Below are 15,003 nucleotides of genomic sequence, written 5' to 3'. Positions count from 1 at the left end.
CCTGTATACATCTGAGGTTCTGGGCTTGCTTTAGAGACCCTGTTGTTCATCTTCCTCTCCAATGCCTGGGTCCCTTCCACAATATGCTTGACAGGTGGTCACCAGGCTCCTCTTGCACACCTTCAGGGATGGGGAACTCTCTGCTCAAAAAAACATGTTCGTCCTTGGACACATCCATCAGGCAGTTCTTCCTTGTGGTCCCACACATCAGAGCTCTTGCCTGGGGCCTTGTTCTGACCTCACAGCCAAGGAAAGCAAATCCAATCCAGGCATCTCCTCTTGGGAGATTCCCTTCTCCAGACTAGACATCTGCAAATATGAGTAGGGCTCATGACCTTCATCCAGCATGGTGTGAGCAACTCTGCATTCTAGACGCAGAGGAAAACCAGCCTCTTCCATGAAGCACCTGCCGCGAGCCTTACCTAAGGCAAGCGCTGCCCCGAGCTGACAGGACTGTGAGGACAGGACCCAGCACAGGTGTGGCCACTTACCAGACACAGCACACGCCCAACACTGCACTACAGGCAATTGCAAGTTTAGCACCAATTCTGTGACATGTTGGAAGCACAGAGAGGACTTTCTGGCTCTCCGTCCCGCCCTCTTTTCCACCCTGGGCCTGTGAGGAGCTACCTTTCCTTCCACCCATCTTTAGGGGAAGACCTGGCATCTGCTGAACTTGCAACACAGATCTCCGTCTTGCTCTGATGAAAGTGATGGTGAAGGGAAGGTTGGGTGAAGGCCAGAGAGTGGATGAGTGTCTTTCAATTTCAGATGAGATTGAGAGAGAGGGGAGGAAAGGTAGAAGGGAGGAAGGAGAGGGGAGGAAAGGTGGAAGGGAGGCAGGAGAGGGGAGGAAAGGTGGAAGGGAGGCAGGAGAGGGGAGGAAAGGTGGAAGGGAGGCAGGAGAGGGGAGGAAAGGTGGAAGGGAGGCAGGAGAGGGGAGGAAAGGTGGAAGGGAGGCAGGAGAGGGGAGGAAAGGTGGAAGGGAGGCAGGAGAGGGGAGGAAAGGTGGAAGGGAGGCAGGAGAGGGGAGGAAAGGTGGAAGGGAGGCAGGAGAGGGGAGGAAAGGTGGAAGGGAGGCAGGAGAGGGGAGGAAAGGTGGAAGGGAGGCAGGAGAGGGGAGGAAAGGTGGAAGGGAGGCAGGAGAGGGGAGGAAAGGTGGAAGGGAGGCAGGAGAGGGGAGGAAAGGTGGAAGGGAGGCAGGAGAGGGGAGGAAAGGTGGAAGGGAGGCAGGAGAGGGGAGGAAAGGTGGAAGGGAGGCAGGAGAGGGGAGGAAAGGTGGAAGGGAGGCAGGAGAGGGGAGGAAAGGTGGAAGGGAGGCAGGAGAGGGGAGGAAAGGTGGAAGGGAGGAAGGAGAGGGGAGGAAAGGTGGAAGGGAGGCAGGAGAGGGGAGGAAAGGTGGAAGGGAGGAAGGAGAGGGGAGGAAAGGTGGAAGGGAGGCAGGAGAGGGGAGAGGAGAGAGACAGGCAGGATTGGAGGGGAGGACAGCATTCCAAAGCTCTGAAGGGTCTGATTCCAAGTTCCCGTCATGGTCTGAATGTTTGTGCTCCTTCCCCCCTAATTTCTGTCTGGAAGACTCAGCTCCCCAGAGTGATGGTCTTTGGAGGGGAGTCTTTGGAAGTGAGGAGGGCTGGATGAAATCATGCGAGTGGTGCCTCCTGAGAAGTGAGAAGGCTGCGTCTGCAGCCAGGAAGACGCTCTCACCAGGGAACTGACTCTGCGGACACCCTGGTCTTGAACTTCTAGCCTCCAGGACTGTGAAGCCTGTTGTCTAAGCCATTCATCTGTAGTATGATGTTGTAGCAGCCCCAGCTGGCCGAGCTTCTGGGAAGCGTTGCTGGACATTGGGGAAATGATGGCTTCTGGAGCCCCGGTGCGGGTTCTTTTTTTTTTTTTTTTTTTTTTTTTTGAGACGGAGTCTCGCTCTGTCGCCCGGGCTGGAGTGCAGTGGCCGGATCTCAGCTCACTGCAAGCTCCGCCTCCTGGGTTTACGCCATTCTCCTGCCTCAGCCTCCCGAATAGCTGGGACTACAGGCGCCCGCCACCTCGCCCGGCTAGTTTTTTGTATTTTTTTAGTAGCGACGGGGTTTCACTGTGTTAGCCAGGATGGTCTCGATCTCCCGACCTCGTGATCCGCCCGTCTCGGCCTCCCAAAGTGCTGGGATTACAGGCTTGAGCCACCGCGCCCGGCCTCCGGTGCGGGTTCTAAGCCTGGTTCCTCCACTCCCCTGCTGAACGACAGGACTAGCCCCTTCTAGTGTCCCCCTCACACCCTCCCTCTGCCCACTGTAATTTCAGCCCCGCTGTGGCAGACAGTCCATGTGGGCTCAGGTATGGGCCAATGTTTGCCCACCTTAAGCACAGTAAGTGCCTCTCCAAATGCTCAGGCCCTCTCCATGGCCAGGAAGCTGCTCAGACATCTGCAGCGCACTGTAGACTTTCAGGGAGTTAATACCCCTGGGGGCAGGAGCTGGCAGATGAATGCCCCAGCCTCCCCTGTGAGACAGTTCTGGAGATATTCCAGAACTGCTCAGAAGCCCCGCAGAACTGATGCCCTTTGCCCATAGAAGTCTCCACGAGACGCACCTTGGGCTGCCTCGCTCTCCAGCCTGTAAACTTCCCACCCCCAGCGTGTGTCTCAGGCTCTGCTGCGAGGGCATAGTGTCCCTGCCCATGGGCAAGCTTCTCCCATGTTCTCACCTGCAAAGTAGGAATACTGACTGTGTCTACTTCAGGGGACAGTTATATGAGAATTAAATGAATAAGGGTGCATAAAACACAAGGGAACCCTTAGCAAGTGGTGGCCAATGTTATTGCAATGTGGATAGCCCAAAAATGAACCTCATGAAACAGATGTAGCTCCAAATGGAAGCTACATCAAGCCTGGTTGAACTTGATGAAGCGGCTTCAACCTGTAATCCCATCCATCAGGAATGAAGTGTTTTTGGAGGTGAAAATGCAGGCTAGTGAACTTCCATCTTCCTTAGTATCAACCACTGTCCTTGCTGAGTAGTAAGAAGATGTTGCCTTTTTATATTTTAACAATAATCATTTAACAAAACCTACTGAAACTTTTGTTTTGGAATATTTTTAAACAGAAAATTTTTTTTTTAACTGCCTGCAAATTTTTTTTTTTGAATGTGCAGATCCGAGACTTTTTTGTTTGTTTGTTTGTTTGTTTTTGAGACGGAGTCTTTCTCTGTCACCCAGGCTAGAGTACAGTGATACAATTTCGGCTCACTGCAACCTCCACCTCCCGGGTTCAAGCGATTCTCCTGCCTCAGCCTCCCGAGTAGCTGGGATTACAGGCACCTGCCACCACGCCCAGCTAATTTTTTGTATTTTTAGTAGAGATGGGGTTTCACCATATTGGCCAGGCTGGTCTCGAACTCCTGACTTCAGGTGATCTGCCTGCCTCGGCCTCCAAAAGTGCTGGGATTACAGGCGAAAGTCAGCGCTCCCAGCTGAGATACAAGAGTTTTTATTGGTAGCCTGTGTACATAACTTTGTCTACCAAAGCACGTGACAGACACATCTCTTTTTATGGAACAGTTTCTTATAAAAGGTTGCTACTTTCTCACTCCTGTTAAAATGTCATCTGTATCCTGAAGCAACAGATTGACTCCATGTTGAATTTTAACATCTCTGTGAAGCAGTGTACTGTCAGTGGTCACTGAGGCTAGCTGTAGCCTTGCACCTGGAGTTGAGATGGCGGGTTCCACTATTGATTGTCCTGTCTGTCTGTGTGTGAGCGTTGTTAGGTTTACCTTTAATTTGTGGTTTCTTTGGGGGATTTGTTTTTTTCCTTGAGATGAGGTCTCGCTATGTTGCTGAGGCTGGCCTCGAACTCCTGGGCTCAAGAGATCCTCCTACCTCAGCCTCCCAAAAAGATTAGCTGGAACTACAGGCATGTACTACTATGCTCAGCTTTGGGGGATTCTTTACAAGCCAGCTGTACATTCATTGGGGTTAATTCAATTAAAACCATATACTACCATTCCCAAATCTGCTAACTGGTAAACTGCACAAGTAAACAGCAATATATCCAAAGACAGATTAAAGGCTTCTGCACCCTGTCAGCTTCTGCACACAGTGGAGCTCTGCTCCCCACTCACACAGGCCATGTGAAGGCTCCAGGTTCAGTCCATAACAAAATGTTATAAAACTGTAAATAGGAACTCCAATATCTCCTGCTACACCCCTTCGTACATACCCTACTTTGGATCTGACTGCTGTGGGTAATAAAAAGACACTGAACCTAAGTTAAAAACTCAATGACTTCCTCCTCTTAAAATCCATTAGTAGTTGGAAAAATAAATGCTTTGATGAAATCTCCTATTTTTAGAAGCATGAGGCCTGCACTGTGTAAGAGAGAACAAGCTCAGTGCCACTCTGGGCATGCAACTTATACGAGGCTATTGCCCTGTGCGTCACGTGAAGTCCCTTTGCCTTTCTAATCCCAGGCCCCTGATCACAAGAGGGAAGAGGCCTCCAGGTTGTTCTGCACTTTGCTCTAGCAGGAGGCGATAAAGTGTGACTGCTGCCCTAACAAAGTGCCATGCGTTGGTGGCTTAGAACAACAGAAATGGGGCCGGGCGTGGTGGCTCATGCCTTGTAATCCTAGCACTTTGGGAGGCCACGTCGGGTGGATCACCTGAGGTCAGGAGTTCGAGACCAGTCTGACCAACATGGTGAAACCCCATCTTTACTAAATACAAAAAATTAGCCAGGCATGGTGGCAGATGCCTGTAATCTCAGCTACTTGGGAGGTTGAGGCAGAAGAATCACTTGAATCTGGGAGGCAGAGGTTGCAGTGAGCTGAGATTGCATCATTGCACTGCAGTCTGGACAACAAGAGCGGAGCTCTGTCTCAACAACAACAACAACAAAAAACAAAAACAAACAAACAAAACAAGAACAACAGCAACAGAAATGGATTCCCTCACAGTTCTGGAGGCCAGAAGTCCAAGGTCCAGGTGCCAGCAGGGCCATGCTCTGGCTTCCGATGGTGACCAGCAGTCCTTGGTGCTCCCTGGCTTGCAGCTGCATCACTCCAACCTCTCCTCTGTGATCACAAGCTTGCCTTCCCTGTGTGTATCTATCTGTGTCTCCTCCTCTTGTAAGGACAAAAGTCATATTGGATCCAGAGTCCATCCTACTACAGTATGACTTCCTCTTAACTTACATCTTAATTATATTGGCAAAGGTCTTATTTCCAAGTAAGTTCACATTCACAGGTACCAGGGGTTAGGACTTCAGCATATGTTTATGAAGACACAATTCAACCCACAACAGAAGATTATAGCATCTTGTACCCACTGCCAGGCTAAAGGTGAAAGGGAGAGGGAGATAGTGATAGCATATATATTCATAATGCTCCTTGCTCATCAAAAGCCAGGTACTGTTCTGAGGACTTCATGTGTGCCAACATTGAACACTGGTTACAACACCAATGCTATTATGTTTATTTTACAGACAGGGAAACTGAGGCATGGAAACATTAAGTAATTCACCTGGTATCATACTAGATGGAAAATGATGCAGCCAGGATTTGTTTGCATTGGTGAGCACCCATTGGCCCCGAGACAATGTGTGTTTGCATTAGTGAGCACCCATTGGCCCCGAGACAATGTGTGTTTGCATTAGTGAGCACCCATTGGCCCTGAGACAATGTGTGTTTGCATTGGTGAGCACCCATTGGCCCGAGACAATGTGTGTTTGCATTGGTGAGCATGCATTGGCCTCGAGACAATGTGTGTTTGCATTGGTGAGCACCCATTGGCCCTGAGACAATGTGAAGCCTAGGTTTCTCCAGCTCCAAGGCCTGCCCTCTCCCACCGTACCACAATGTCCCTTAAGTGGCTCTTGCTCAGGAGGCACTCCCAGGGCGGGCTCAGCAGGTGTACAGACACCTGGAGGGGTCTCCAGGCCAGGATGACACCTGTGCTAACAGCGTGGCTCTCTGAGGACCCTGAGGGAGGCTGGCAGGCTCAGTCTCATCTCCTTGCAGTCGTGTGTGGGCCACCCCCACATGCATCAGTGTCTGTCACTCTGCTGTGCTCTGAAGGTGTCTGAGGACCACGGGGAACCTGCCATTGGAAAACCACACCATGCCCGGAAGAGTAGGGAGAACGCGGAACAGATACTGGCCCCCTGCTGATTCAATTTGGTTGACATCTAGCCTAATTTTCCTCTGTTCCTGTTTGCTCAGCCTGCCCCCGCTTCCGTGTTTATAACATGCTGCTTCTCCTTCCCTGTCACCTGAGTCTTGATTTTTACTATTTCATTCAAAACACATGGGTTGGATGTACATTCTATGTCAGACTCCACAGAGAGAAAATAAAAATAATAATAATTGTTTAGTGAACACCAATTACGTGCCAACACTTAATACATATTGATTTTATTCCCCAAAACAACCTCATAGGTAGGTGTTTTTGATTTCTGTTTTGTGGAAGAACAAGCATGGGGCAGAGAGAATAGGTGACTGGTCCAGGGTCTCCTAGCAGAGACAGGGCTGGGTGTGAAGCCCAGGTTGCTCCGACTCCAAGGCCCACCCCTTTCCATGGTACCACAGCATCCCTTAAATGGCCCTTGTTCAGGGGGCGCTCCCAGGGGTGGGCACAGCAGGTGTGCAGACAGAACACTCCACACAACAGTGAAAGTGCCCAAGAGAGACAGACACAGGTGCAAGGGCGACCCAGATGAGAGGGTGACAGTGATTAGCCATCATGGGGACAGGGAAGGTCTCCAGAAGATGTGACTGCTGAGGGGATCCTCGGAAAAGGATGTCCTAGGCAGGCAACAAAGTGGCAGGGTGTTCTGGGCACAAGGAACAGCACGAGCAGGGCCCAGAGGCCAGGCCGTGGGGGTATGTGGGATGGAGGACGAGTGCCTTTTCCAGGGCAGCAGCCAAGAGAGATGGGGGGAGCCTCCAGATGCCACAGGGACTGTGGGAGGAGGCTCTGCATGGAAGATGAGAATTTGGACTGGATCCTGCTGGCCGGGGCAAGACAGCACAGGTTTGTGTGCAGAAGAGCGGCCCAGTCGTCCTCCTGGGGATTAGCCTGGGGATAATGAGCCCAGCAGGGAGAGCCTGAGACCTAAAGTAAGGCAGGCCTGGGCTCAGGCAGAGAGGAGCACATGGACTCTAGACGCTGAAGGGGCTTAGTCACTAGATCAGACAAATCAGACACGGAAGGCAGTGTCTGGGTTATGTGACCACAGGCATCTAGTTTAGGTGACTTTGTGATTGTTGTCAGGTGCCCCCAAAGCCTGAGTCAAGGTTTTGAGGATGGGAAGTTTATTTGAGAGGTGACTCGAGGAAGCACCACTTGCCCAGCTGGGAAATGAGACAGGGAAGTGGAGGGTGCAATTGAGGAAGCATCACTTCCCCAAGTGGGAAGTGGGACAGGGAAGCGGAGGGTGCAATTGAGGAAGCATCACTTCCCCAGGTGGGAAGTGGGACAGGGAAGCGGAGGAGGCATTGAGGTTCATCAATGAGCAGGTGTCAGCTGTGGGCAACTGGGACCCCACCCCCCCAGTCACCTCTGGGGCACAGCGTAGAACTCACTCAGGTGTCTGCGAGGAAGCTAGGTATACCTCTGTTAACATCAGCTTTGTCATTAAGTGAGGCCTGCTCCTGGGGGTGTTAACTGCTGAGGGCTGAGCACACACCTGTGCCCAGGGAAAGCCGCAGACAGAGAGGCACAGGTGCCAGGCATAGGAAGCTGTCCATGTGCAGGAGAGACTTAGGTGGCATGCAGCACCTGCTACAGGGACACAAGGAACACGTGTCGCAAATTAAAGCACCAGGTTCTCTCTTTGTTCCTTGTTGGTCATAAGATAATGAGGCTGGACCAGAGGATGGGACAATCTGGGTTGGTTTTTTTTTAAATCACCATATGCCCAGCTCCCAAGGCCCATGCCTGGCACCTTTGGGGCGCTCAGAACTATTGGTCTTGCCATCCCTTGTGACCTGTAGGCAGGAACTTCATCCCCGTGCAAACACTCAAGGCCCTCTTTGGCTTGCTCCTCCCTTGTCATCCAGCCAGGAAAGCATCAGAGAAGGCTTCCTGGAGGTGTCTGAGATAAGGTTCAAAGAACGAAGCGAGTAGCCAGGTGCAGAAAGGTCAAAAGAACATTCCAGATTGAGGAAAGAGCCAGAGGTGCAGATGAATGTGTCAGGTTTCCGCCCCAGCTGAGGCCCGAGGAGGTTGGGTGGATGGACAGGTAGCTGAAAAAACACCTGGGGGGCTGTAAGCAGGTGAATATGGTTTGACTCAGCAGCTCTCTCATCAGCAGCTCTCAGACACTGTCCATTCTGTCTCGGCTGCTCGAGCCGGCCACTCCCACCTCAGCTGCACAGCCAGCTCTCTCTCGCCTTCAGGGTCAGCAGCTTAACTCTTTCTCTCTCTGGGCACGAGCGCGAACTGTGCCATGCCGTGCTGTGCTGAACCCTGCCCTGGCTCCCCTCTGTCCATCTGCAAGATGGACGGCTCTGGTTATCTCGCTCTTTCTCTGGGCACCAGCAGCTGCACAAGAGTCATGTGGAGCCATGCCCAAGAGCCCTGTACAGTGTCAGCAGGGCAGTTATACCTTCCCAAATGACAGTGGCTCCAAACCAAGTATGAACTTACAGAAACAGGTTATATAACAAGTGGAGTATGCACCTGCGCACCTAAACTCACTCAGTCATTCTGGCCCGGATGTTTACCTCGGCCTATTCCTTGACCAAAGCACACCCATGTACCTTACAGAATGTATCTTGCTTTACCCTAGTGTCAGGAATAGGAGACGACTTTCCATCCTTCTGCTTCCTGCCCGGAGTGCCCCTGCCTTCTCTGGCAGCCTGAAACGCCCCCTCCTTGGTGCCCCCTCAGGACTCCAGCTCAGTCTTCTGTGTTTGCTATTTTCAAAAGAATATCTGTGAGCCCTCAGCCAGAAAGGGTACATGTGGAATAGTGAGGACCCCAAGCCCAAATCCCGACAGGCCGTTGTTAGGAGTGATTGAAAATAGTGAGAGAGTCATGGAGGGGTGGGGGGCGGGCTTACTTGGCAGTTAGGGAAATAGAAGTCTGGCCCGCTTGGGCCAGGGTCCTGCAGGGCACTCAAGAGGCAGGGGCTGAAGGGTGTGGGAGGCCCCGGCAGGTAAGTCCTTGGTGCAGGTTTGGGTTCTCCCGGAAGCAGGTCTGAGAACAAGTTAGGAGTGCCAAAGTTTCAATGGACAGTAACACCTGGGAAGTGACAAGGATGGGAGAAGAATTGGGCAGGAGGAGCTATCAGGCCACAGTGCCCCTGGCAAAGTCTCAGCAAGACCAAGGGAGAGCTCTGGAGAAACTTGTGCATTGCAGGAGGTCCCCCACTGGGCAGAAATGGCTGGGCCCTTGGACAGCCTCCTTGCTCCTTCATAGGCTGGGGGTCACTCTGAAACAGTGTCACCCACTTTATGAACATATATACAATAGGAGGGTTGAATTGAAGCTTTAAGACAAGATCAGAATTTTTTTTAATTTTAATTTTTAAGTTCCAGGATACACGTGCAGGATGGGCAGGTTTTTTACATAAGTAAACGTGTGCTGTCGTGGTTTGCTGCACCCATCAACCCATCGCCTATTTTTTCTAATGCTCTCCCTCCCCCTACTCAGCCCCCCAACAGGCTCCGGTGTGTGTTGTTCCCCTCTCTGTGACCAGGTGATCTCATTGATCAGCTGCCACTTATAAGTGAGAACACGTGTTCATGCATTAGTTTGCTGAACACTGTTCACAGTAGCAAAGACATGGAATCAACCCAAATACCCATCAATGATAGACTGGATAAAGAAAATGTGGTACATACACACCATGGAATACTATGAATCCATAAAAAGGAATGACATCATGTCCTTTGCAGGGACTTGGATGGAGCTGGAAGATAGGAAATTTTAAGAGAAAGAAGAGAGATTTTTTTTGGTTCAGGAAATTCTGTTAAGGGCTAAACACTGAATTTGTCTGAGAGCTTCCTGGCAGCCATGGTGAAAAGAGAAAAAAAACATAGGTTATGAAGTTATCCTTATTTTATAATAGAAAATATGCAGGTCATGAAGGAAAGAAATGGTTTTCTACCCCAAAAGTCTAGAGTTATTTTATCACATGGATGTTGCATTTTGAACTTTGAGGAAATAGTAGAAATATTATACTTAGTGCATGAAACAGAAATGTTGCTCATTCAGCTGCTTTTCTCATTTACCCTTAATAAATGCTGGGGAAAGCATTAATTTATAGTTCATGAAAAAAGACATTCTGAAGCAGTTTTTAGTACTCTGCTGGAAATAACACTCCAAAGCCTTTGGAAGGGTACTTGCTTCTTGGAGAATCTGGAGCAAGTTTAATGGCATTTGCTTAAGAAGAGCATTTTCACATACCCTGAGGGGCAGAGCCTGTTTTAGGGATGCTGCCTGCTGTGTCTGGAATGGACTGTCCTCAGGAGCCATCACAATAGCCACCTTTCCCTGCAGGAGGAAGAAAGATCAGAGCACTGAGTATAGGCATCTGTGTCCGAAAGCGCCCCATGATCTGATTATTGTGCGTTCAGGGGTCTAATCAGTCAGCCCGCCTTCAAGCATACATTCATAGAGGTTTGAACAATTAAGGTCTTCATTTAAAAAAAAAAAAAAGACAGATTCTCTGAGGCTAGAAGTTTGCAGTGTTCAACATGGAAAAGGCATAAATCACGAGGGTGGGTTTGAGTCTTGGGAAGATTCACTCTTTGGGACTATTTCCACTCAAGTTTTCTTGTATTTCAGAGGGTCTCATGGAAAGGGCCTTGCAGTCATTAAGCTCAATCCTTCTTTCCACAATAGTGTGGACTGCAGGGCATCCTGGCCAAGTGACATCCTACCGCTCTCAGGACACCTGTGATGAGGGTGAACGCATGAGCCAGGGAAACAGGAGGCGCTTAGTGAATATTCAGCAAACGAGCTTCAGTGAGGGAAGCTCCAAGCCATGGTTGAATGTATATGATATCATGCAATTATTACAACAGCCATTGGAGGCAGGAATGATAACAAAAGATGAACAGGGGCACAGCTGCCCAATGCTATAGATGGATTTGAACTCTGGGTGTGCTCTACCTTGCGTTGGAGACAGTCAAGACACCCCCGTTCTCAGCTTTTCTCCCAGCCAGCTGGGTGGTTGGGCAAATCATGGCATCTCGCTGCACCTCTGTTTTCCCATTTTTAAACACGGGCTTTGGACTCCATAGTTTCAAAGGCCCTTGCCAAGTTCCACCCCCAGCTAAGGTATGTGGCTGGGTGGTGGGACCCGTCCCTGTAGGGCCCAGCATTAGAGACGATGGACACTCTAATCCCTGCTGAAAGTCCACGTGTGCCTCTGTTTGCAGCTTCCAGACGTTTTTGGGTAAGGCAGATGTTTCCCGAGAAGTAGAGGAGGTCCTGGCTGAGAGCCGCGAACATCTGTCTGGTGTCTGTGCTGGAGCTGCTGAGAGCTGGCTACATCCACTGGCAGGTGGTCACCGTGATTGTCACCATGGCCTGCTACCAGCTCTGTGGCCTCAACACGGTGAGTCCTGGGGCCCGGTGGGCATCCTCGCATGACTGGAGGGATCAGAGGGCGGGGAGGTTCAGGGCTTGGGCCCTGGATGCCCAGGTTCAAGTCTCAGCTCTGTCATCACCACAAACTCTATGCTGTTAGGCAACCATGTAATTTGACTGATCCTCCTCAGTTTCCTCATCTGTAAAATGGGATCGCATAATATGGAAAGACACAATCCATGCAAAGTGTTCAGGTCAGCCGCTGGCCACAGCGATATCCCATAATAAATGCTAGCACTAATTATCCCTAGACATGTCTAAAAGTCATAGTTCTTTAAAAAACGGATATTAGGAAGTCGGAAGTGAGAGACACTGAGATGATTTTAATAAAAGTACTCTTGGCTGGGTTGTCTTCAACTCACAACTTTGGCTTGAAAAAAACCTCAAGGCTTTAAGTAAGAAATGCTCTGGGGCTTGAGCTGCCATGGGCCGGGAAGTCTGAGGAGGTCTCTCCATGAGGTTCCCCAGACGCTTGGATGTTCGCAGCAGTCTCCTCTGCCTTGAGGGCACTCGAAGGTGGAATTCCTGGTTGGAGACTTAGGGAGGCAGAGTCTGGATCTTTATTGTTATTGTTGCTTCGGACAAATGGAGTGGGTTGCCTCTAGGGGTGGTGAGCTCCCCATCTATGGAGGTGTGCAGACAGGCTGGCCGACCACTTGGCGGGGGAGCGTAGAGGAGATTCTTGCATAAAGCATCCAAACTGCCTCTGAGGTCACTCATGTCACTTGAGAGGAGACTGGCTGAGCCCAGAGGGAGGGAGAAGAGGCAGCCGCCAGCACCCTTCTGAAGAGCCCCAAGTAAGACAGCTTGCATTTATACTAAATAAGCATGAGCCCAGCACCCCCAAAGGTGGGCAGGGAGGGCGTTTGGGGGTGTCTAGGGAAGATGAAGTGAAGGGGAGTCATTCCTGTCCAGAGAAGAAAAAACAGCAGCATAGAAAGCTGCAACCACAGTGTTCCACCTCCTTTCCACAACTGTTGGTTCTATTTTCGGAAACACTAGGATGAAATGAGATCACCTTGCTTTTTGCTTTTACCTTTCTCCTTGGTCTGGTTAAAGTCAGCAGACTGAGCGGGTGCCTGGGTCAGTGGCTCTACCTACATTAACCGAGTGATCCTGGGAGAGTCCTGCTGTCTCTTCCTGTTGACGAGACCGAGGTTGTGCCAGACAGTCTCCAGGAGGCGCTCCTTGTTCTCGGAGAGTAGAGAGGGGAAATGAATCATTTCTTAAAGCTAACGCCTGAAGTCTTGAAGACTGAATATGGAACCCGTAGTGAATGAGGCATTTACATTGAGAACCATGACAGTTCTAAACAGAATTCACTTCTCCACAGGGACATCATTTTCCTATTTGCATCCGCCGTATAACTTCATAAATTCCGCTGTGGTGTACCTGCAAGGCGTGCTGCCTAAGCACGTGATGAAAAAAAAATCTCAGCTACTCCCAAAGCCAGGCCCCAGCCTCAGAGCGTCCTGCCCTCCCGTGTTGAAGATCTTCAATGTTTAAGTTGGCAATGATACTTGCAGCTGAACGTGCTTTACCTGACCCAGAGCAGAGCTCTGGACCAAGAGTCAGAGGCCTGGCTCCCCATCTCAGTGGGACACAAACCTGCAGTGAGAAACCCAGGCCAGCTGCTCCCCTTCGCTTGGCCTCCACCCACTGGGTTGCAAGCGTAATCAAGTGCACATACATGTAGCACTCAGCGTGGGCCAGGAGCTGTCCCCATGGCCGCCCTTTGAGTTAGGCCCCACTGTTAGGCACAGAGACATTGAGACACTTTTCTAAGGTCAAACAGCAAGGAATAGTAGAAAAAGGACTTGAGCCCCAGCTATCTGGCCCCAAGGTCCCCCTCGGAGCACCCCCATGCATGTCACTCAGGCTGTGTCCCCAGGCCATCCCTAGGCAGCCACAGGGACAAGTCTTCTTCCGTGTTACATACAGAGAGAACCCTGGTCTTTTGTGGCAAATGCCAGCATCACCGCTGTACTGTGGTCCAGCTCTCCCCTGCACCTGCTGCCTTGTCATCCAGATTCACGGGTCCAAGAGATCTAACATGGATCCAAAATTTTAGCTGCCTTGGAAGACTTGTTTTGTCTTCTTCACTTTCCCAGACATTATTTGGGGGACATGACCTGTCACTTGAGACATCCATAAATACTGCCAGGCATCTCTGTGTTTGTCATCTTATTCCAGCCCCAAACAGTCCCACAGGGTAGGTGGTATCGCCCCCATTTTCTAGACGAAGAACTTGTGGCTCACAGAGGGTCAGGCCTTGCCCAAGGTCCCAGGGGTGGTGCCTGCACAGACAAAGTCACACCTGCTGGTGCTGGGTGCACTCCCGGTACAGCCCACCCAGGCACTTTGTACCAAACTTGCATTTCTCAGCCTCATAACTATGTACATTTTGAGCTGGAAAATTCATTGTCAGGGGGGCTATGCTGTGTGCCTAGGCTATTCGGCAGCCTCGCTGGTCTCTTCCCATTAGGTACCAGTAGCACCGTCTGCCCCACCAGCTGTGACAACCAAAAATGGCTCCGGACACTGCCAGACATCGCAGTGGGAGCAGATTGCCCCCGGCTGAGAACCTCTGTATCAAGCCAACATCACAGATGCTCAGTGTATTTATGCTAAGGAACCGATGAATGGTTTTCACGTACTTTGGAAGTCACTCAAAAGTTGACCGGGTGCAGTGGCTCACGCCTGTAATCCCAGCACTTTGGGAGGCTGAGGCAGGCGGATCACTTGAGGTCAGGAGTTCGAGACCACCCTGGTCAATATGGTGAAACCTACTAAATACAAAAATTAGCCAAGCATGGTGGCAGGCACCTGTAGACCCAGCTACTCTGGAGGCTGAGGCAGGAGAATCACTAGAACCTGGGAGGCAGAGGCTGCAGTGAGCCAAGATCACACCACTACACCCCATCCTGGGCAACAAAGCAAGACTCTATCACAAAAAAAAAAAAAAAAAAAAAAAAGGAAAAAAGAAATTATTCAAAAGTTGGAATAAACAACATTTATTTATTTATTTCTAAATTCCTTTTTGGTGTTGGATTGTTGTTTTTTCCCCCTGCCTCACACAATAAGCTTTCAAATTCCCTTCTTTAAAATTAGACCTGTCACTTAAAGTGACTTATTTTAGGCAGCTGCCTTCCTTTCGAGCAGTTTGTCCTCAGCATGAAAACCAGGCTTCAGTGTGAGTGTCAGTCTGTTGCCAGTGTGAAGGAGGCTCCTGGCTTTAGGCCCACCCCCTTCCCCATTGCTGGGGTGGCCACAGCAGCTCCTACCCCTCCACTGTGCTCCCTTCACCTGGAGAGAGCTATTAGTGGGTCTCCATCCCTGAAGATGGAGGCTGCATCTTATCAACCCTGTGTCTCCAGCACCAGAGCAACCCATGCCACGTGGTGGGCACCTG

The 15,003-nt window shown here is 50.5% G+C and overlaps 1 protein-coding gene across 1 annotated transcript in view; it reads left to right on the top strand.

Moving 5' to 3' along the window:
- SLC2A9 (solute carrier family 2 member 9) overlaps window positions 1-15,003 on the top strand; it is a 198,903-nt gene that overhangs the window by 106,488 nt on the left and 77,412 nt on the right. Inside the window, 2 exon segments of the mRNA XM_078002570.1 lie at window positions 11,379-11,446; window positions 11,448-11,559. Of these exon segments, the coding sequence (XP_077858696.1) occupies window positions 11,379-11,446; window positions 11,448-11,559 (180 nt within the window).

The sequence above is a fragment of the Macaca mulatta genome, chromosome 5 (assembly GCF_049350105.2).
Source record: "Macaca mulatta isolate MMU2019108-1 chromosome 5, T2T-MMU8v2.0, whole genome shotgun sequence".
NCBI lineage: Eukaryota > Metazoa > Chordata > Mammalia > Primates > Cercopithecidae > Macaca > Macaca mulatta.
Note: the sequence above shows the minus strand (reverse complement) of the source record. Positions and strands in the feature narration are given on the sequence as shown.